Genomic DNA, 22,312 nt, shown 5'->3' with positions numbered 1-22,312 from the left:
GGTCTGGATCTTTATCATAATTGTCACAGTGATCAGTGTCCTGTGGTATGTCATGTGGAACATAATGGCCCTCATCCCCATCTCCATTCCCATTCCCATTCCCATCCCCATCCCCATCGTCCTGTGTCAGGTGATGGTGGAGGCGGCTGTTAATTTGGTGTTATCAAATTTGGGTTAGGAGGAGAGGGAGGTATGTAAGGGGAGTAGGGTTAGTACCCATGCCCTTTTTCAAAGGTATAGGATGATCCTCTGTGAGATCCAGCTTCCGTTTTTTAGGAAGAATGGCTGTTCGGGTAGAGGTTCTTTGGATGGAGTTGATTTAGGTTGAGGATCTTAGGGCGCCGAGTGTTTTGAGTCCGAGCCTTTAAGCGTGGGGTGTTTGGGATTCGAGTCTTTAGGTGTGGATTTCGGCTCCGAGGCTTTTGGTGTGGATTTCGGCTCTGAGGCTTTAGGTGAGTGTTTCAGCTCCGAGGCTTTAGACTTGGAGGCTTTCGGCTCCGGGTCTTTGTGTTTGGAGGGTTTCAGTGTCAAGGACTTCGGTGTCGAAGGTGTTTTCGGTGTCGTGGAGACTGGCAAAGCCTTGTGTTTGTGTTTCGGTGCCAAAGGTGTTGGTTCGGCACCGGAATGAGGCTGGCTCGAGCCAGAAGGTGCAGCTTATTAACAGGTGGGGATGGTCTGGAGGGATACAGGTCGGGTTGGTTATCCTGGTCTGGATCTTTATCATAATTGTCACAGTGATCAGTGTCCTGTGGTATGTCATGTGGAACATAATGGCCCTCATCCCCATCTCCATTCCCATTCCCATTCCCATCCCCATCCCCATCGTCCTGTGTCAGGTGATGGTGGAGGCGGCTGTTAATTTGGTGTTATCAAATTTGGGTTAGGAGGAGAGGGAGGTATGTAAGGGGAGTAGGGTTAGTACCCATGCCCTTTTTCAAAGGTATAGGATGATCCTCTGTGAGATCCAGCTTCCGTTTTTTAGGAAGAATGGCTGTTCGGGTAGAGGTTCTTTGGATGGAGTTGATTTAGGTTGAGGATCTTAGGGCGCCGAGTGTTTTGAGTCCGAGCCTTTAAGCGTGGGGTGTTTGGGATTCGAGTCTTTAGGTGTGGATTTCGGCTCCGAGGCTTTTGGTGTGGATTTCGGCTCTGAGGCTTTAGGTGAGTGTTTCAGCTCCGAGGCTTTAGACTTGGAGGCTTTCGACTCCGGGTCTTTGTGTTTGGAGGGTTTCAGTGTCAAGGACTTCGGTGTCGAAGGTGTTTTCGGTGCCGGTGTCGTGGAGACTGGCAAAGCCTTGGGTTTGTGTTTCGGTGCCAAAGGTGTTGGTTCGGCACCAGAATGAGGCTGGCTTGAGCCAGAAGGCTTGTGTTTGTGTTTCGTAGCCGAGCCCGAGGGCGGGCATCGGAAACTTTTTCTGTGCAGACCTGAGCCCGAGGGCAAAGGTGATACCAGAGCCGTAGGTTTTGGGTGAGTGGGCACAGGGGGATCTGTACTCACGGTACGTTGACCTGGAGAGATGTTTAGATCTTCTTCCATGTCGGAATCGGCTACGGACTAAGAGAGCAGTTCTTCCTCAGCTTCTGGATCTGGTTGATGGGAATCGGAATCCTCGCCGAAGATGTCTGGAACGGATCCGCTGCCCCGGTGCATCTCATGGCATCAAGCCAGACGGCCACAAATGGTTTTCTTCGATCGGAATGATCGACATGCCTCAAAGTCCTTTCCGTTGTGTTCCGGGGATGGGCAAAGGTTGCGGACCTCGTACAAGTCGGTGCGTGGAAACTTAGCACGACACCCGGGACATAACTTGAATTGAGTCTGTTCCATCGACTGCTGGTGTGGTCGGCACGGGTAGGCCAGACGGCCCGCCTCGAAGTTCCCGATTGAAGGTTTTCAGATTTTAGACCATGCGCATCGAATGGAAACTGCTATCGATAGACAATACTGTTGAGGGTAGAGGATTACACATCGAAGGGGTTCCAAAACGATACCGAACCGCAACAATACACATATGAACCAGATGGCGGAAAAAAATCAATCTGGCGATGGAGCTAATGCCCATGCGCACGATCACCGAACGGAGGAGTCACCTACCTAGTGACTGAAAGACTTCTTCGAACAAAAACAAAGTGCAAACATCTGGACCCAACACCAGATGGCGATCTATGTAAAGCATATTATCTACAGCTCATATGCCTTAAACACATCTTTATGAGGATCCTTTCAAAAGCAGTTTTCAGAGCATTCTGACTTGGTGTTTGGTCAAACAAAAAAAAAAAACAGCCCAGAGGTTACCTAAATGTTGCTTGAAAGATCAAACATGAAATTATGAGATAAAGGTAAAAAGTAGACAGAAGCACTGAAGAAATTGAGCAAACCTTAGGGAGACCCCTTCACATACGAGTTGCAGTTAGAAACCGGAGGTGTGGTGGTTCCGTAAGGGGGAAAGCAGAGTTTTGGTTATCCTAAAACAATGTGAAATGGGTAACAATGTCTCTTGGTTTTCCTATAGCTTTCAATGCTTCTTTATGCACTGCTTGAAACAATTCCAGTGGGACTCCCACTGTGACAATGGGTAAGATTGAAGCATGTGAATCTATAAAAGATGCAATACTGGAGAACACACTGGGTTACACAATTACTTGGATTACTGCTCATTTCGGTTACAAAACTAGCTAAAAAAGAAATTAATTTTTAATAATTCTTAAAAATTCAATACAATGGGGTGGTAGGATGTTTGATGAATATTAAGGAGAAGGTACTTTCAGCCAGCCAGTATTTAGCATTTAAGTAGGTGTGTTGGGTGTGAAAGGTCTCCCAAGAGCAAACAATAGGTTAACCTAAATGGACAGAGATGACCCGTCTGAACCTGAAACAATATACTGGGAGGGGCTGTGGGCATCCTTTGTGAAAAAAGCAAATCCTGCTGGATAGGTCTGCTTGGATTTTATATATAACACTTGGGGCACACTTCAAAGAGGCCTCTCCTGTCACAGGCAAATGTTAGCCGTCACCTGGAAAGGCCTTTCCTTTGTTCCCCGGCCAGGCAGACTCAAATTACAGTTGGCCTCATTTTGACATTCTAGGATCAAATACTGCTGGAGATTACAATTCTAGCTGAGAGCTCAGCCGGAATTTTACATACAACACTTGGGGTCCACTTCAAGGGGCAAGAACAAATGCCAAAACAATTAGTGTATCCACTGTCTGGTTGCTGGTAAATCCTGCTTTGTTCTACCAGACTTCTGTCATTGGGATTCTTGGGGGTACAGTGACTGCCCCAAACTGGAGTTTAGTATTTGATTTGGGAGGACATTAAGATTACAATACTACACTCCTCACAGCCCTCCAGAGCAATCAGAGACCACGTTTTTTGTCTCAGAAGACTGCCATCTACAAAAATGCGTATTGGTTAGGTCATGCCCAGGAGTTAATTCCCACGCACTAGCTTGTGCCAGGCATAAATGTGGAATGTCTAGGAACCCACTTCAGAAAACTCCTCAACCTGAGGAATATCATAATAGAGCTGAACTTGCTTTCTGTGATCTGTGAAGAGCCTGTAGGCACGGGATTTGCTCTCTATCTTGTACAGAGGACCAAGAAGTGAACTCCAAGGTTCATAATGCTGACCTCCTGTTGAAGATGCAGGGACACACAACCTACAAGAGGCATTTTCCCACAACTGCCAAGCTGACCATAGAAAACTAAACCTGGACTGGACCCTGCTAGTTGGCCTCTGCCTGCCATCTTATGAACCATAGCTGAGGTCATGGGGAACGGAAAGGTTGAGAGGGGTGGGCGAGGGGTTTGGAAGTGTTTTCCTGTGGTGAATTGGTACTTAAAGGACTAGACCAGGAGGAACCGGATTGGTGTATTCGGCCCATGCTCAATCGCGGCCAGTGTCAAAATGCACTTAAGCCCAGGTCTATACTGCAACTATTGACTATCACTGGCACTTTATGCTTCTCAACGTTATTCCAACATAAAACCTTTCAAATTCATTTCTCTGGTTCCCATTATTGTATTTTTGGCGTCAATTTGTTTACTAAATTTTAATGTATTTTTTCAATTTGGTTTGGGATTTTTAATATTTTGTACTTTAACTTTATTAATTTTTGGTACTGCATACATACCTTACCCATTGCCCTAAGTTAAACCGAACTACTCTGGGCCATAGATGCCAGGGGGTTGAGCTCAGGTTTAGTGACTTTGAGGGTTCACCCCGACGAGGGTGGTGATTGATCCTTGCGGTGGATAGCCACCCCTCCCCCCCAAATACCGATTCAATGTCTTCGTGTTTTTAACATATACATTGTGATAGCTCAGTCACAACTCTGAGCACAGTGCGATTTATAACCATATTATATTTATTTTTTTAATTACCAAGTGCAACTGCCTGGTCCAGGTGTTCAGAACACAGCAGCTTTAAGGTCTTCAGAGACTGGAACGAACCACTTGCTGCTGCACAGGGGAAGTGATATAGTCGCAAACAGCCCTCAGAGTGACACCGAATGGTAGCCCCGTTCCGTGTACAGTATTCACATTTCTGTAAATTTAGACAGAACTTGGGTTACACACACAGATAGGACATGATGAACTGAGTAAGGGACCACATCAATTTTTATTACAACCAATCTAGAAATAATCCAGGGCCATTGAGTCTTTGGCCCAGACGCTTTCAGAACAAGCAACTTCGATGAATACAGTATCTCACCTCAAACACTGGTTTTGCAATATATACATTTTTAATTGGCTGCTAAGTGCTCCTAATTTTGTAATCCGATGGCTGCATACGAAAATACGGCTAAACATTGTGGGTGCAATGGAAAGACGAAGTCATTCCTCAATGTTCACCTTCATTACAAAAAAGGGACAGAGTATGTAACTTTTTATAAAACCTATTGCGTTGCAAAACCAGTGCCACACAAGGAAAGGAATATGTAACTTACCCCGTAAGCATCTTTTCGAAGCGTGTAGTGCCGTAGTCATATGCTTAATATACTCCTGTCATCTAGTGTTGGGCTTGGAAGTTTTTAACTTGTTTTTCTTCAAAGACATTCTTCTAATCCCGAGGTATGGGGACTCCAATAGCCTGTATTGCGCATGGTTATCTGCTCCTTTGTTAGATTGTTTTTTGGCTCATCAGGCTTAGGATAGGAGCAGTTGAGTGACAGTAAGGATGAACATACAAGCAAAGTTTTGTTAAGAGTGAGTGTTTTAGAATAGATGTGTGTATGTTCGCTATTGCATTCGAGGAGGAGGGTGGGTGCATATGAATCGACAGCACTACATGCTACAAACAGATGCTTACAGGATAAGTAACATATCCCATTCGTAGCATGTGTTGGCCATAGAGACATATGCTTAGCATCGAATGTAAAGCAGTGCTCCCCAAAAAAAGGTGGCAAGCTAATAGTGGACATAAATGTTTGAAAAAGTGTTCTTAATACAGCTGGACCTACTCTAGGTAGTTGATTAGCCAAGACATCGGCATAGTATTGTTCTGTGGGCTATTGCATGTAGCTGCTTTATAGATATCTGCTAGTGGAATGTTCCCCAGGAAAGCCATAGAGGGGTCATTTTTTAACTTGTAGAGTGAGCTCTTAGAGTTGAGTGTAGCAATCACTTAGCTGTGGTAGCAAGTTTGTAGACATCGTACTATACATTGAATTTACTGACTTAACAGGTCAACTATCAGACAAATTGCAGCAGAAATGGTATCAATAAAGGCAAATTCTGCAATATTGTCATCGATAAAACAGGGCATGGGCGAACTAATTAAAGCCGTAAAACATCTGGAGCATATGGATGATATTGTTGACCTATTACAATTATTAGCAAACAAAATTGGGAATTGCAGAGTGAATTATATCAATAAAAATGCACATCCGGATACTGGAGAGTATTTTACGGAAGCTAATGATTAAATAAGCAATGTAAATCAAGACAGCTCCAAACGAACAAGTTACTTACCTTCGGTAACGATATATCTGTAAGAAACAGTAGTTAGTATTAGATTCCTTACCTTAGAATATCCCCAGGCGTCAGTCTGGATCCGGAAACTTTTGCGTAGCAGTACCCCTGCGCGTCGGTAGGCGTCGTCTGCAGGCGTCTCCTGCGGCTCCGCGTCAGTCGTCGGCGTCGTGCGCCGTGATGACGTCGCTGGAGTATATAGACGCCGCCTCCGCGCGCTGACGTCAGTTCTTTGTACATAGCTTTTCCGCGCCAGAACACGCAGAGCCATGCGAGAACCAACACTGGTGCCATTTGAAACTAGGGCCCTGAAAGGGATGTCCTTAACCCTAGGTATCAGTTCGCAGAACGGGGAGGATGGGCGGGGCGGTAAGGAATCTAATACTAACTACTGTTTCTTACAGATATATCGTTACCGAAGGTAAGTAACTTGTTCATCTGAAAGAAACAGGTTAGTATTAGATTCCTTACCTTAGAATAGATACCCCAGCAATACCAACCCCGGTGGTGGGTCTGCGAACCGATACAATCCTACACCAGAAAGTCCTGGAGGACCGAACGGCCAAAGAAGCCATCCCTCCGGACTTGACTGTCCAGGCAGTAGTGCCTCGCAAAGGTGTGCAGCGAGGCCCACGTAGCCGCCTGGCAAATGTCCTGCAAAGGGACTCCCCGGCCCATGGCAGTAGTAGCCGCCGTGGCCCGAGTGGAATGGGCCCTCAGCCCAACAGGTGGCTCCTTCCGAGCCAAAGAGTAGCACGCTTTGATGCACAGAACGACCCACCGAGAGATGGTCCGTTTATGCACCGCCCGTCCCTTCTTCGCACCCACGTAGCCAACAAACAGTTGGTCATCCACCCGGAACTGGCGTGTGCGTTCCATGTAAAATGAAAGCGCACGTTTTGGGTCCAGACGATGGAGCCGCTCTTCATCCTTCGAAGGATGCGGAGGCGGGAAGAAGGAGGGTAAGGTGATGGACTGCCCGATGTGAAAAGCAGAGACTACTTTGGGCAGGAAAGAGGGTCTAGTTCTCAGAACCACCTTGTCTGGATGAATGGACATGAAAGGAGGTTTGACAGAAAGAGCCTGGAGCTCACTCACTCTCCTGGCAGAGGTGATGGCAACCAGGGAGGCCGTCTTTAAAGTCAGGAGACGGAGAGGACAGGAATGAAGTGGCTCGAAGGGAGCACACATCAAGAAGGTCAGGACCAGGTTCAAGCCCCACTGAGGCATCACAAATGGAACAGGTGGATACATGTGTGTGATGCCCTTCAAGAATCTTGTTACAATAGGAGACTTGAACAAAGAAGGTTGATCAGGCAGCCTCAGAAAGGCCGAAAGGGCAGAAAGGTAGCCCTTGATAGTGCCCAGAGCAGAGCCCTGCTGGGCAAGAGAGAAAAGAAAGAGGAGAACCTCGGAAAGAGGGGCAGAAAGAGGATCCACAGCCTTTGCTGTGCACCATGCCACAAATCTGTTCCACCGGCAGGCGTATACCGACTTCGTGGAGGGACGCCTGGCTGCCAGAATCACATCACAGACTTCAGGATGCAAGTCGAATGGCCTCAACTGCCGCCGCTCAATCTCCTCGCATGGAGGTGGAGGCTGGACAGGTTCGGGTGGAGGACCGTCCCCTGCTGCTGCGACAGAAGGTCCTCCTGAAGGGGCAGGCGGATCGGGGGACCGACTGACATGCTGAGTAGCTCGGGATACCAGTACCTTCGAGCCCAGTCCGGAGCCAGAAGGATGACTTGGGCCCGGTCGCGCCTGATCTTCTTCAGCACTCTGGGCAGAAGTGGTATAGGCGGAAAGGCGTATAACAGACCGCAACTCCACTCGCGTCGAAAGGCGTCGCCGTGCGAGTGCCGTCTTGGAAACTGCAACGCGCAGAACTGACGACATTGCGCGTTCTCTTCTGTGGCGAATAGATCTAACCAAGGCTCTCCCCATCGCAGAAAGAGGCCTTGCGCCACGTCCGAGTTCAGACGCCATTCGTGATCCATCGAGCACCGACGGCTGAGTTCGTCCGCCCTGGCGTTCAAAGAACCGGCCAGGTGTTGAACCGTCAGAGTCACGCCCTGACGTTCCAGCCATTGCCAGAGACGCAGGGCCTCCTGGCAAAGGGTCCACGACCCCACCCCGCCTTGTTTGTTGCAGTACCACATGGCGGTGGTGTTGTCCGTGAACACCTGCACTACACTCCCGTTGACAAAGGGGAGGAATGCCTTCAGTGCTAGACGAATCGCCCGTAGCTCCAACAGGTTTATATGGAGCCGGGACTCCGCCGGAGACCAGATGCCTCTGATCTCCGCCTCTCCCAAGTGGCCTCCCCAGCCCTGGAGGGACGCGTCCGTCACAACAACGTGCTCCGGCTGGGGAAGGGAGAGGGGTCTGCCTCTGACCCAATCGCGGTCCGTAAGCCACCACTGCAGTTGTCTCGCAGTGCCCTCCGAGATCAAGACATGGTCGGACAAGTTGCCCTGATGCTGGGCCCACTGAAACTTCAGGTCCCACTGCAGAGCCCGCATCCGCCACCGGGCGTGATGCACCAGAAGGATGCAGGAAGCCGTCAGCCCCAGTAGCCGTAGCGTCAACCTGACCGAAACCCGGGATAACGGCTGGAAGATGGGAATCAAAGCCTGTATATCCTGGACCCGCCGTTCCGGTGGATAGACCCGAAACTGCGCCGAGTCGAGAACCGCTCCGATGAAAAGGAGCTTTTGGGAGGGACACAGGTGTGATTTCGGCACATTGATGGAAAACCCCAGCCCATGCAGGAGGTCTGCCGTCATCTGAAGGTGGTGGACGACTGTCTGGGGCGAGCCCGCCTTCAACAACCAGTCGTCTAGATAGGGGAAGACTGACACCCCTGATCTGCGCAGATGGGCTGCGACCACCGCCATCACCTTTGTGAACACCCGTGGGGCGCTGGTAAGGCCGAAGGGGAGCACGATAAACTGAAAATGCTCCTGGCCGACCGTGAACCGCAGGTAACGCCGGTGGGCCGGCAGGACGGGGATGTGAAAATACGCATCCTGCAAGTCCAACGCTACCATCCAGTCTTGCGGGTCTAGAGCAGCCAAGACCTGAGCCAATGTCAACATCTTGAACTTCTCCTTCCGGAGGAAGCCGTTGACGTCCCTTAGGTCCAAGATAGGACGTAGACCCCCTTTGTCCTTCTTGGGTACCAGAAAGTAGTGGGAGTAGCAACCACACCCTACTTCTGGCCCAGGAACGCGCTCGATGGCCCGCTTGGCCAAGAGGGCCGTAACTTCCTCCTGCAGAAGTGTCAAGTGGTCCCCCGACACACGGTGGTTCTGCGGTGGCATGGCTGGAGGAGTGGTCTCGAAGGGGAGGGAGTAGCCCCTTCGGACGAGCTGCAGCACCCACCTGTCCGATGTTATCGTGCGCCAGTGGGAGAGGTGATGGCGAACCCTGCCGCCCACCGGCGTCACATGGGCCTGAAAGCACGGACTAGGAGGATTTAGAGGCAGAAGCTGCGGGGGGAGGTGTGGACTGACCTCGCTGCTGTCCCCGACCGCCACCACGGCGGTTCCCACGGCCGCCGCCGCGTTGAGAAGTCTGTCGCGGCGCGTGGCTGGCAGCACGTGTGGGACCGCCCCTTCCGTGGCCACGAAAGGAGCGAAACGAACCCGTTTGCTGGCGCTGGGTCGAGAGACCCAAGGACTTGGCCGTGACCCTGGAGTCCTTGAAGCGTTCCAGCGCGTGGTCCGCTTTGTCACCAAACAGGCGACTGCCATCAAACGGCATGTCCATCAATGCATTCTGGACATCTGCCGAGAAATTGGCGGACCTCAGCCAGGCGTGGCGACGAATCGCCACCGTCGTGGACATCGCTCTGCCCAGTGAGTCGGTCGTATCAAGACCACACCTTATGGAGTATCTCGCTGCGTCTCGGCCTTCAATCATAGCCTTGCCGAGCTTAGCCCGTACCTCCAGCGGGCATTCAGGCACAGTTCCGCGACCGTATCCCACAGAGAGTGGGTGTAGCGGCCTAAGAGGCATGCGGTGTTGCAAGACCGCAGTCCCAGACTCAGGGACGAAAAGACCTTCTTACCATACTGGTCGTACCTCTTAGATTCCCGGTCAAGCGGGGCCGACGGGAATGCGGACTGGGAAGTCGGGGCCTGGATCACCAGGCTCTCAGGGGTGGGATGGGTGGACAAGAACTTTGGGTCATCCGTACACGGACGGTGGCGTCTGGCCACGTTCCTATCAACAGGCGAACCTGAAGCGGGCCTGGACCACGTGCCCAAAAGAACATCAGGTAAGGCCTCATTGAACGGCAGCAGTGGCTCCTGTGGGCATGACTGCGGTTTGAGTACCTCAGTGAGGATGTTAGTCCTCACGGCCGCGACGGAGAGCTCAAGGTGTAAGGCCTTGGCAGCCCTCATCAACACCACTGAATAAGCTGCCCCCTCCTCCGTAGCCACGGTAGGAGGCGAGACAAAGCCAGGGTTGGGGGAGTCATCCAGACCACTGACGTCACCCAAGTCACCTGTCCAGTCCACATCGTACTGACACTCGCGGGTCAGAGGGTCCTCCGTAATCTACCTCCTCACCATATTCGGAGTCAACAATGTAGACCGGCTCCCCGGGGTCAACAGACCCCCTCGGCGCCGGACTCTGCGTCGGGCGACGCCGGTCCGACTCCGCGTCCGGAGTCGGAGAGGGAATGGGGGCGGCGCCGCCCGGAGCCGGCGACGGAGCCCCGACGCCGCGCGGGGGCGGCACCGTGGGTTGCCCCGATGGAATCGGCGCCGGAGAGGCCGGTGGACCAGCCGGTGTCGACCCTGAAGGCCCCTGCGGCGCCGGGGCCGGAGCCGCCGGCGACGTCGGGGCCGGAGCACCCGGCGACGTCGGGGCCGGAGCACCCGACGGCGTCGGGGCCGGAGCACCCGAAGGCGTCGGGGCAGGAGCACCCGACGGCATCGGGGCAGGAGCACCCGACGGCGTCGGGGCAGGAGCACCCGAACCGCCAGGGCCCCCGGACGGGACCACCGGGCCCGCGGGCGCCGTAGGCCCCGTCGGAGGAGAGAGCGCCCTCATGGCCATGAGGAACTCCTCTATCTCCTCGGGCGACGCGCCTTGCCCAGGGACCGTAGGGTATGGAGCAGGCCGCGCCGGCGACTCACGCGGAGCCGCGGGGGTGGGGCCACCCAAACCACCGGCCGCATCGGGGGGGAGTCGGGGGTACGATGACGACGCCCCGACTTCTTGTGCTTCCTACCTGAGGAACCAGATGAATGGTGACGACTCTCGGAGCGCTCGTGACGGCTCCGCGACCTCGATCGCTCCCTAGACCTCCGTCCGGACCGGGACCGCTCTCGACGCGGGGCCGACACCCGGAGCTCGAGTAGCTTGCGGGACCGCTCCCGTCTAGCTTTACTCGTCAAGGCCCGGCAATCGACGCAGTCGTCCACGCCGTGGTCTGGGCCCAGGCACCGGAGGCAGAGTCGGTGATGGTCCGTGACCGACATCGTGCGGTCACACCCGTCACAATTCTTAAAACCGGGCATCCTACCGGCACCTTAAGTAATAAAGATAAGATTCAAAACTTTGGGCAAAAGACCGGAGTACTGCTCTTCGGATCTGCGCTAACTGGCGCGGAAAAAAGAAGAACTGACGTCAGCGCGCGGAGGCGGCGTCTATATACTCCAGCGACGTCATCACGGCGCACGACGCCGACGACGGACGCGGAGCCGCAGGAGACGCCTGCAGACGACGCCTACCGACGCGCAGGGGTACTGCTACGCAAAAGTTTCCGGATCCAGACTGACGCCTGGGGATATTCTAAGGTAAGGAATCTAATACTAACCTGTTTCTTTCAGATATAGAATTGACACTGTAATTGTATTGGTGGAGGCAAAAAATAAAGACAAACATCTGTCTTGGAACACAAGTCGATGGACATTGAAAGGGCTTCGCCCCTTAAGTGATAGAGGACTAAAAAAATTAAAGCGCATGAGAAAAAATGCAATCAAACAAATACGGCCTGGTGTTCTAGTGCCAAAGGAAAGTGAGAACTTCCCAATTTTTAATACATCAACAAAAAAGGTAAAAGAATACAGTGATAGCAATCTTGATGGGGCTCATAAGTCAGATGTACACTGGCCAAGTCGTGAAGAATCATGTCTTTTTGTAATTCAAGATAAAGTTACAATATCAGAAGACAAAACATCAGAGCAGGAAACCGCACCAAGAGTGGTAAATAGGGCTGTATTGACTTCAGTTAATTTACCTAAAATTAAGGCACTAACAAATACTTGCCCTATAATAGTACCACAACGAAGGTATAGTGAAGTAGTACAGCATGGAACACACAATCCTAGTACATCTTTGGGCAACATATGTACACAAAAGGAGGCTAGAATTACGCCTTTACCAATTCTATTGAAAATAATTATGGATGGTAATTTAGGGATAACTGAAAAGTTAGAAGACCGGGATGTAAGACGTCAAGTAAATACAGGGAAAACTGAGGCAGTGAAAAATTGCTCAGACTTGGAAAATGTACACAATGACGGTTCTGTGGGTATTCAGCAGACAAACTGGGGGGAGCCCCAAAGACCAAATAAAGGGAAGCCAATTCAAGAGACTAAGTCATTATATAAAGAATGCTCATTTAGTGAAGAAAACTGTACAATTGACTTTATACTTTTATATAAATCAGAAAGCGACCACGACATACTAAAATCGGTAAAACATAATAAAGTTATTAAACTGTTTTGAAAGTCTGAAAGAACTTTACTTAAAATCACTTGTTACTGTCCGTTTTATCTCAGATAATGCAGTTAATTCTGCCTACAAAATCACCAGAACAACATGGGCATCCCAGACTATGGCTCCAGATGTTCTGGGTATTAAAGAAATTCTAACCGACTGGGGGATTATAATCAGACAGCCGGGGAAACGCAAATATCCACATATTATGAGAACTGCCAACAGACAAGCATAATATGAAAAATTGCCACCAAGCACTAGACATCGGTACAAAGGTGCTGAAGATATCAGATTTGAAAATGTTCAGATCACTGCAAGGAAAACACATGATAACAGTCAGCCATTTGCAGATGCTCCTTGTTTCAGGGTGATGCAGCACCCATATGTGGCTAAGTATTCCTAATAGAACTGATATAAGGAAAGCCCAACAAAGTGAGTTCTTTTTATCGTGGAATATGGCAGGTTTTGAGCAACTAAAAAAAATCAGGGGCTAAAATGATGAGCTTTTTACTAGATCAATATATAATAGGTCTACAGGAAACCTGGCATTCAGTGAATTTAAATATTCACAATTTTACAACACATGAAGTTCAAGCAAAAAAGAATGCGTTCGGAAAACCAAGCAGAGGATTGACAACATTAATAAGTTCTAAATTATGTGTGACAAGCAAAAAAATTTAAACAACCTCAATATATATATTGCCAGTTCTCTTAATACAGCAAAACTCTATCAAGTGTTTGATAATCAAACATATATTTCCCGCCTCATCTGGTGAAAAATAAGTGCAGTTATCGGACATTAGATGAACTGCAACAAATAATGGCAGCGAATGAACATATGTTGGTTATAATAACGGGAGATTTTAATCAAACTTTACTGCCTTTGGCGGTTAACCCTTTAAATAGCGATGAACCAGACATGGGTTATAACATCCCGCAAGCTGTATTTCCTTTAGAGAACAAGCCAAAAAAGATTGGTGCTTCTATCAAGTACACATATGACTTACTGACAGATCTAGGATACAGAAATCTTAATGGAAGGCTAGAAGAAGATCAACCAGCCTCTTGAACTTTTAGTGGGCCGATGGGGTTTTCCATTACAGATTTTAGATTTGTCCATTATGCTTTTTTTCATTTATGTAAAAAATATGCTATTACACCAAGATCCGAGAGTGATCATGATCCTCAAAGGTTAGTAATCAGCATTAAGCATGATTATTGGGAAACCCATGCAACGGCCAACAGTGGCAGATTGACTGCTGTGAATGGGAAAAGACTTATTTGGAACAATATGTGAAAAGTGAAGGCATCTAACCTCAAAGTAACCATGGTATCTAGTACCGAAAACATATTGGTCTATTAAAGACAAGAGACAGCTGGTTGAATGCCTGGCAATCTATTCTAAAAAATATATTATCTAGTCTTGTGGCAAGTATACAGTAGCCGCGAATAAATAAACGCAATGAAGACTTCAGAATTAACTGAATCAAAGAGAATCTATCGCAAGATGATGCAACATATCTTAAAATTCCTGATCTCTAATGAGTGCAACTCGAAAATACAAGACATAAAGACAGAATTTAAGATTAGGATTTTACATAAAAATAGCGATAGTGTGAACACTGCCTATGCTAAATTATACCATCCTATATTAAATAGAAATGAGTGAGCATTCTGGTCCCTGGTGGGACACGGCACAAATTCATATAAACAGCCAGACAACCTATTTATCCCAAGCAATAAGTGGGACAATCACATCAAAGCTCTATACAAATCTGTAACATGTAAATATACGACATCTAAAGCTGATTGAACATTTGCAAAAATAACAGAAGAAGAAATTGTTGAACTAATAACGAGCTTTCGCACATCCAAGGCAGCAGGACCAAATGGTATCCCTATAGACTTGATAAAGTTAAACATAACCTTTTGGAGTGCAATGCTAAAACAGCTGTTTTCACAGGTAATTAAATATGGAATAATACCTTGTTCCTGGAAAGGAGCGATTGTCCATCCAATTTATAAGCAAGGCCCTAAAGATGATCCATCCAGCTACAGACTAATAGCATTGTTGGATTTTGAAGGGAAACTGTGAGCAAAACACCTTCAAAATAAACTAAGGTCAAGAGCGAGGAAAAATCATTAATACCAATAACTCAAACCGGATTTTTCTCAGGGTGTTCGACACTTGATAATATTGCTTCATTGGCCCTATTAGGAAAAAAGGCAAGCTTGCGGAAGATAACGTTATTCGCCTGTTTTGTGGATTATTCCACAGCATTTGATTGGGTTCTAAATTGTATTATTGACCTGCATTTGGAAACCTGGATTAGGGTGAAATTGGCTCATGACAATACATTATCACCAAAAATGGATACCATAAATAGTCTTAACCAAGGCTGGGTCCTTGCACGAGTTATTTTCTTTGTATATTGCAGATATAGATTTGATGCCAAGTTCAGATATGGGCGTGGCACCTAAACAAGGAAGCAAAAAGATACCATATCTAGCATATGTGGATGATATAGTAATCTTGTCACTAACTCCAAAAGGACTCCAGTATCAACTGAATCAATTACACACGTATAATACAGTGAATGGTTTGATAGCTAACTTGTGAAAAACAAAAATTGTGACGTTTGGACAGTCTATACAATCTAAAAAGTGGACTTCAGGAGAAAATGTAATTAAGGTAGTTGAACAATATAATTATCTCGGCGTAACCTTTGACGAAACATTATCATTGTTAAACTAGAAGGTTAGTAAGAATGCAAAATCAGCAGCTATTACTAAATCAATCTTGAGATTCATGAAAATGTTTGGAGGAAATGCAATTATCCCATCACAAAGTACTACAAATGAAAATGATTCCATATTTACTATATGCATCTCCAGTTATGAACAAGAAAGTCCCGCTCCTTGCCTTGAGGAACCACAGTAACTACAGTGGCGGTAGCACCTTTTCCCTGGTTAACTGGGGGAGCCTCTTCAGGAAATAACTTTTCTGTTGCAGCTGCCTTGTTAGTCATCTGGTTAGGTTTGTGATTTAAAAAAATAAATTAAAAAAAAAAAGGTGACCTCTTGCAAGGGTAATCCAGCTCTAGGCTCCAATTATCTAACACGGCCGCAAATGGCGCTCCGAACATCTCAGTGTTACTGTCTACACTTGCAGCTTGCATAGTACTGGAATGGCGTAATGTTGCCTCCTCTAGCACTCTATCCAGGCCTTGCTCCGCTTCCAAATTAAACCGAGCGTGCGTTACTTCCACTTTCACCCTGCCTTTGCCCTCAGTCCTATTTTCTGGAGAGGACGCTAGTGAACCTGAAGTTGTTCAGGGGAACTGGACAACATGGGAGAAGACTTCCGAGACAAAAGAGCCACTTGTGAGCTCGCAATAATAGTTTCTCCTCTTGCTTTCCGCTTTGGCTGCCAAGATATGGGACTGTGCTGCTGGACTCCTAGCCTTCCGAGTTAGCAATGGAGGGGTGGGGGATGCAGGTGGAGCTCCTGCTAGTCTTGTTGACCCTCTCAAGGTCATCTGTCACACAGCTTGCAGTCCAAACCCTTCGTTATCTTTTCTTCACTGGGCTATGATTCGCTATTCTAAATAGGACGCCTCATCGTAGGTGGGGCCACCTGGTCTCCGCAAGCTTAGCGCAAATCCCAAAGTCGCCAAGACACTTATAGCCAGACCACGCAAAAGGCAACAAAAGGGCAGCTATGAAACACCCTGGCAGCAAGCCTATACTGTGAGCAGAGAAATGTAGGCATATGCTGACACTCTTGAGGGATTCTGATGAAATTTTAACTACTGCCTGGATCCAAGTTTTGCCTTGCCTCGATTTAACATATATCTCCTACCGTGATTCTGAATCCTCAGTGCCGGGTGTTGTGGTGCCTGGATAATCACTGTTTGCTGCGTTGCGCACATCCTCCATGGCTCAGGGACTCCTCACTGACGCCGCCCAGCGGTGCCAACAATCCTTGCTTCCATGCTCCTCTAACTGCTTCAGCTGGCTCTGTGTGCTCTGCGTGTTGCAACTCCTATGGCCGCCGTCGGCTCCCTAATCGGAGCTCTGCCGCTCGGATCTCTGCCACTTCAGATTCATAGTAGAGATACTGTGGGGAGGCACCAAACAGCTAGTTAGGTCGCCGCCCCCACCACTGCTGCTGCTGCTGCAGCAGCAGATACCACTGACGCCTCAGAAGCATTCCACGTGCTGGAAATATCGCTGGTCCTCACCGCGGCCCCTGCCGCGGCCAGCCCCGTCTTCGAAGCAAACCACGGAAACCGAAGGTGAGAGGAAGGGGGAGAAGCGACGTGCCTCAGTAACAGCAGGACATCGAGCTAGCCTGTGGTGCCATCAAGGAAGTCCTTAACTACATGCATTTACAAGACAGAAACCTGTGGGTCCCTTAAGATATGCTGTAATGGCCGCCAGGTGCACCTTAATCGATCCGAACTGGAGCCCAGATTTGGCCAAATGCAATAAGTACAGAAGGATAATTTGCTCTAGCCTTAGGATGGGATTACGACCATTGTTGATGCATTACAAATAGAAACATTTCCATTTGAAAGCGCAAGACTTCCTTATAGATGGCCCCCTAGATTATTTCTTAAATGTTCATAGAGTATTGTGAAATACCTAGATGTCCATATTGGAATAATTCAGGAGTCATGCCGTCAAGCTCAGAGAGGGAAGGTTGGGGTGGAACGATTTCCCCTCGAATTTGGAGAGGAGATCCTGTCTGCATGGCAACCTCCTGCGTGGTGTCTCGGAGAGGTGAAGAAGGTTCTGATACCGCCATTGGCTAGGCCACTCCAGTGCGATGAGAATCATCCTGGTCTTGGCTCCGTAAAACTTGATGATCAGAGGGATGAGTGGTATTGGAGGAAAAGCGTACAGTAATGTCTATGGCCAGCAGATCAAACGCACATTCCCTCTGGAGCCTGGTTGGGGATACCTGGATGCAAAGACGCTGCATTTTGCATTTGAGGCATCTAGAAACAGATCGATGCCTGGAATTTCAATCATTGGAAAATATCAGCAACTTCATCGTTTAACACACAGTCTTGAGCTTCGACGAAGTTGCGACTGAGGGCGTCTTCGTGCATGGAGTGTGCCTGGGAGATGGATCGCAGAGATAGTCAAACCTCTAGCCAGTAGCCGCTTCCATATATCTTGAGCCTCTAGAGATAAGGGCGTTGACCCGATTCCTTCATTTGTTCAGGTAATGCATGGTGGTGGTATTGTACCTTTGAACTAACCGGGTGCATGACTGGATGGAAGGGAAAAATTACCCTCAGTTCCAACATTTTGATATGGTACCCCTTCTCTGCTTCTGACCACTACCCCTGAACGTGGAGAGCACATGTGGGCTTCCCAGCCCTGGAGCGACGCATCCGTGATGAGCATCTGGCTAGGAAGGTCCTGATGAAAAGGTAACCCTTTCAACAAATGAGGACACTTTATCCACCATCAAAGGGAATCCTTGGCCATTTGTGAGAGAGTCACTTTGTCCTCCCAGCAGGAGGGGGGAACCGAAGGGGGGGGGGGGTAAACAGAGGGGGGGGGGGAGTAAACAGAGGGGGGGGGAGTAAACAGAGGGGGGGGGGTAAACAGAGGGGGGGGTAAACAGAGGGGGGGGTAAACAGAGGGGGGGGGGGACAGAGGGGGGGGACAGAGGGGGGGACAGGGGGGGGAACAGAGGGGGGGACAGGGGGGGGAACAGAGGGGGGGAACACACGGGGGGGAACACACGGGGGGGAACACACAGGGGGGGGGGTTAACAGGGGGGGGGTTAACAGGGGGGGGTTAACAGGGGGGGTTAACAGGGGGGGTTAACAGGGGGGGTTAACAGGGGGGGTTACAGAGGGGGGAACGGGGGGGGAACAGAGGGGGGGAACAGAGGGGGGGGAACAGAGGGGGGGGAACAGAGGGGGGGGAACAGAGGGGGGGGAACAGAGGGGGGGGAACAGAGGGGGGGGAACAGAGGGGGGGGAACAGAGGGGGGGAACAGAGGGGGGGGAACAGAGGGGGGGGAACAGAGGGGGGGGAACAGAGGGGGGGGAACAGAGGGGGGGGGACAGAGGGGGGGGACAGAGGGGGGGAACAGAGGGGGGGAACAGAGGGGGGGAACAGAGGGGGGGAACAGAGGGGGGGGAACAGAGGGGGGGGAACAGAGGGGGGGAACAGAGGGGGGGAACAGAGGGGGGGAACAGAGGGGGGGAACAGAGGGGGGGAACAGAGGGGGGGGAACAGAGGGGGGGAACAGAGGGGGGGAACAGAGGGGGGGAACAGAGGGGGGGAACAGAGGGGGGGAACAGAGGGGGGGAACAGAGGGGGGAACAGAGGGGGGGGAACACATCAGCTCTTGGGAAAAGTGGGTCCTGGTCTGGTGCTTTATATTTCTTTGAAATGTGCAATGATGCAGACCCTATCGACACTGGTGTAAGAAAGTCTGAAGGGCTGGTTCCAGCAGACGAGGGACCAGCGGAAGGATGACTTGTGATGCAGCATCTCAAACATTACAGATGCAGATGTGGTTGGTGCAAGACTCAATATTCTGCTACGTGGAATCTCTACCTAGGACCTTGTTGAAGGTGAGATTTTCTACTGGTAAAACCCTGGGGTCGCAGACAGCGTGGGTGAATAGTCCTGAACAGACTATCTAGACATTCGTGTCTGTGGACCTTTGCCAGTGTCCGAGATCTGGATGATTGAGAGTACCGAGACCTATGATAAGATCACCTGAGGGGTGTTTTAGAACAAGACCTTCTTGTAGAAGGAGACCATGCTCTCCTTGGAGATCTTCGAGGAGACCTCGTACCAATTGCTGGAGGAGGAGTACCAACTGAGTAGTAGTTTGTGAAAAGTCCAAACCTGGACTGCGTCTTGGTACTCTCCACTTTCACACTTTGTGACCAGTGTGATGAAAAATCGACTAGTGGTGCCTGTTGCTCCCGAACCACAGAATAATCTGCACAATCCTGATCCCTGGGGAGGATGATGTCCCTCTCGACATCGACCGCCTAGATCCTGATGGCGATCTCTACCATTCAGCCACTTGTACTTCTATTGTCGTCAAGGGAGGTCTCAGCGTTAGTACGACTCTGGAAGCAAAATGTGCATCTTCTGCCAGATCAACAGAAGTCCTCTGTCTCTTTGCAGGTGGCGACATGTGCAACGACGGAGGTCTCTACCTTGACAATCTTGATGTTGAACACCTTTGTACTGACGTCGGCGGAGTCTGACGTAGACCATCTATGTCTGGATGACGGAGTGGTTCTAGACGCTGAATGTCTATGTCCTGACGTCAGTGGAGTAGAATGTCCCCCATCGTTGAGCATCTACCCGAGTTATCAACATCAACTGGTGGCGTGGTGAGAGGTTCATGCCGACCCAAGCTTGTTTTTTGACGTCTACTAACGTATCGCCGACTGTGACGACGATCTATAGACTTCAGTACCCGACACAGAAGTAAGCAGTCTCGACAAAGTATTTTCCTTCGTCGACGTGGTTAGTGTTGATTGTCACGATGGTAATTTCTCCCTCAACGTCGTCGCATACTGCAGAGGTCTTTCAGATATCGATCGGAATGCTGACTGGTATCTATCTCGACGTCTACCTCTCTCCATCAACTGAGAAGCAGAGAGGTGTCTTCTCTTCCTTCCTGCCCCTGTGCTCAGATCTTTCGTGAGAGGAGGGCTCTTTGAAAGGTTGTTGAGACCCTTCAAGGACACTTGAGATCTCACCTTTCCTCTCTCCTGTAAGACATGCAGCGTGATTCTCTCAAGGACATTTGTTAAAAAAGGCTGGCATTTTTTTTACTAAAAAATGTAGCAAAATAGTGAGAAGAGAAAAACAGGTTAGAAGTACAGCTTGTACTTAAAACCATCAAATGAATGTCAGAAAAACGACTTCTAGATGCCAATTCTTGACAGAAAAGTCAAAAACTGGCAAGCTCACTGCTCCAGGATCCTCACAGAAGGAGCCAGAATAAAGAAGTGACCCAATTGTCACCTGTGGGGCATGATGGGAGTATGGAGGTCTTAAAAGCATGGTGCCAGTTTATTCCCTGATGGCTTATCTATGCAGCCTAAAGGCTAACAATGTCTTCTATTACTTTGTCCTTTCCTTTACAAATAAAAGCTATGTTTTAAAAGCGAAAGCGTTTATGTTCTGTTACAGAAATGCTAAAGATATATATGGAAAATGCTACTTACCAGTATGCATCTGTTCTTGGCATGTAGAGCTGCAGATTGCTACACTTAGCATTAGATCGCCACCTGATGTTGGGCTCAGATGATTGCATGTTGTTGTCGTCTTGGAAGAAGTTTTTGTAGTCACGAGATAGGTGACTCCTCCCTTGGACGATAGTGCGCATGGGCATCGGCTCCATCCTTAGATTGTTTTTCGGCATGGTGGGAAATGATGGAGTTAGTAAAAGTAAAGAAAAAGGATGTCCATGTGTGTGCATCTAAGTAAGATAAAACTGGAACGGATACAGGTCCTGGGGAGGCAGGAGGGTGTGTAGCAATCTGCAGTTCTACATGCCAAGAACAGATGCATACTGGTAAGTAGCATTTTCCGTTCGAGGCATATGAGCTGCAGATACTACACTTAGCATCGAAGTGCAGCAGTGTCTCCCCTAGCGGTGGTCACCTGTATCTGTTGCAGTTGTTTGAAAAAGCGTTTTAAGGACAGCTTGGCCAACTGCAGCTTGCTGCTTGGCTTGCACATCAACACAGTAGTGTTTAGGGAAGGTATGTGTTGTAGACCATGTTGCTGCTTTGCATATGTCCTCTAGTGGGATGTTTCCTAAGAAAGCCATAGAGGCTCCTAGTTTGCCTGTTGAGTGCGCTCTAGGAGGAACTGTTAATGTACGTTTTGCTTTTTGATAGCATATTTGTATACATTTTACAATCCACCTTGCAATTCTACCTTTATAGATGGGGTTGCCTTTATGCGGTGGAGAGAAAGACACAAACAGTTGTTTTGTCTTTCTAAAAGACTTAGTTCTATCTATATAGTAGAGAAGAGCTCTTTTAACATCTAATGTGTGTAGAGCCCTTTCTGCCACAGAGTCTGGGTTTCGGAAAAACACAGGTAACTCGACAGATTGGTTTAAATGAAAAGGAGTTATTACTTTTGGAAGGATTTTTGGATTAGTTCGTAAGACCACTTTATTACGATGTAGTTGTAAAAAGGGTTTGTGTATTGTAAATGCTTGTATCTCACTTACTCTTCTAAGGGAGGTAATAGCAATAAGGAAAGCTGTTTCCCATGTAAGGAATTGCAGTTCACATTTATGTAAAGGCTCGAAAGGGGGTCCCATGAGTCTTGTAAGAACCACGTTTAGGTTCCATACTGGAGAAGGTGGCAACCTGGGAGGAATGATTCTCTTTAATCCTTCCATAAATGCTTTAATTGCAGGCACTCTGAAAAGAGACAAATGTGGTCTATTCTGTAAATATGCTGCAATTGCTGCAAGATATAAGCGTATGGATGAATATGCCAAGTTACACCTTAGTAAATGTAAAAGGTAACAAATGATATTCTGGATGGAAGCATCCAGGGGATCAATTTGGTTATTGGTGC

The 22,312-nt window shown here is 48.8% G+C and overlaps 1 protein-coding gene across 6 annotated transcripts in view; it reads right to left on the bottom strand.

Moving 5' to 3' along the window:
- Positions 1–22,312, bottom strand: part of KMT2D (lysine methyltransferase 2D) — a 1,543,965-nt gene that overhangs the window by 1,343,156 nt on the left and 178,497 nt on the right. For all 6 annotated transcript variants that reach the window (XM_078685770.1, XM_078685786.1, XM_078685782.1 and 3 more), the window contains exon 6: positions 4,382–4,544. In XM_078685770.1, coding sequence (XP_078541896.1) covers positions 4,382–4,544 — 163 coding nt within the window. The remainder of the gene's footprint in view (positions 1–4,381; positions 4,545–22,312) is intronic.

The sequence above is a fragment of the Lissotriton helveticus genome, chromosome 1_1, assembly GCF_964261635.1.
Source record: "Lissotriton helveticus chromosome 1_1, aLisHel1.1, whole genome shotgun sequence".
NCBI lineage: Eukaryota > Metazoa > Chordata > Amphibia > Caudata > Salamandridae > Lissotriton > Lissotriton helveticus.
Note: the sequence above shows the minus strand (reverse complement) of the source record. Positions and strands in the feature narration are given on the sequence as shown.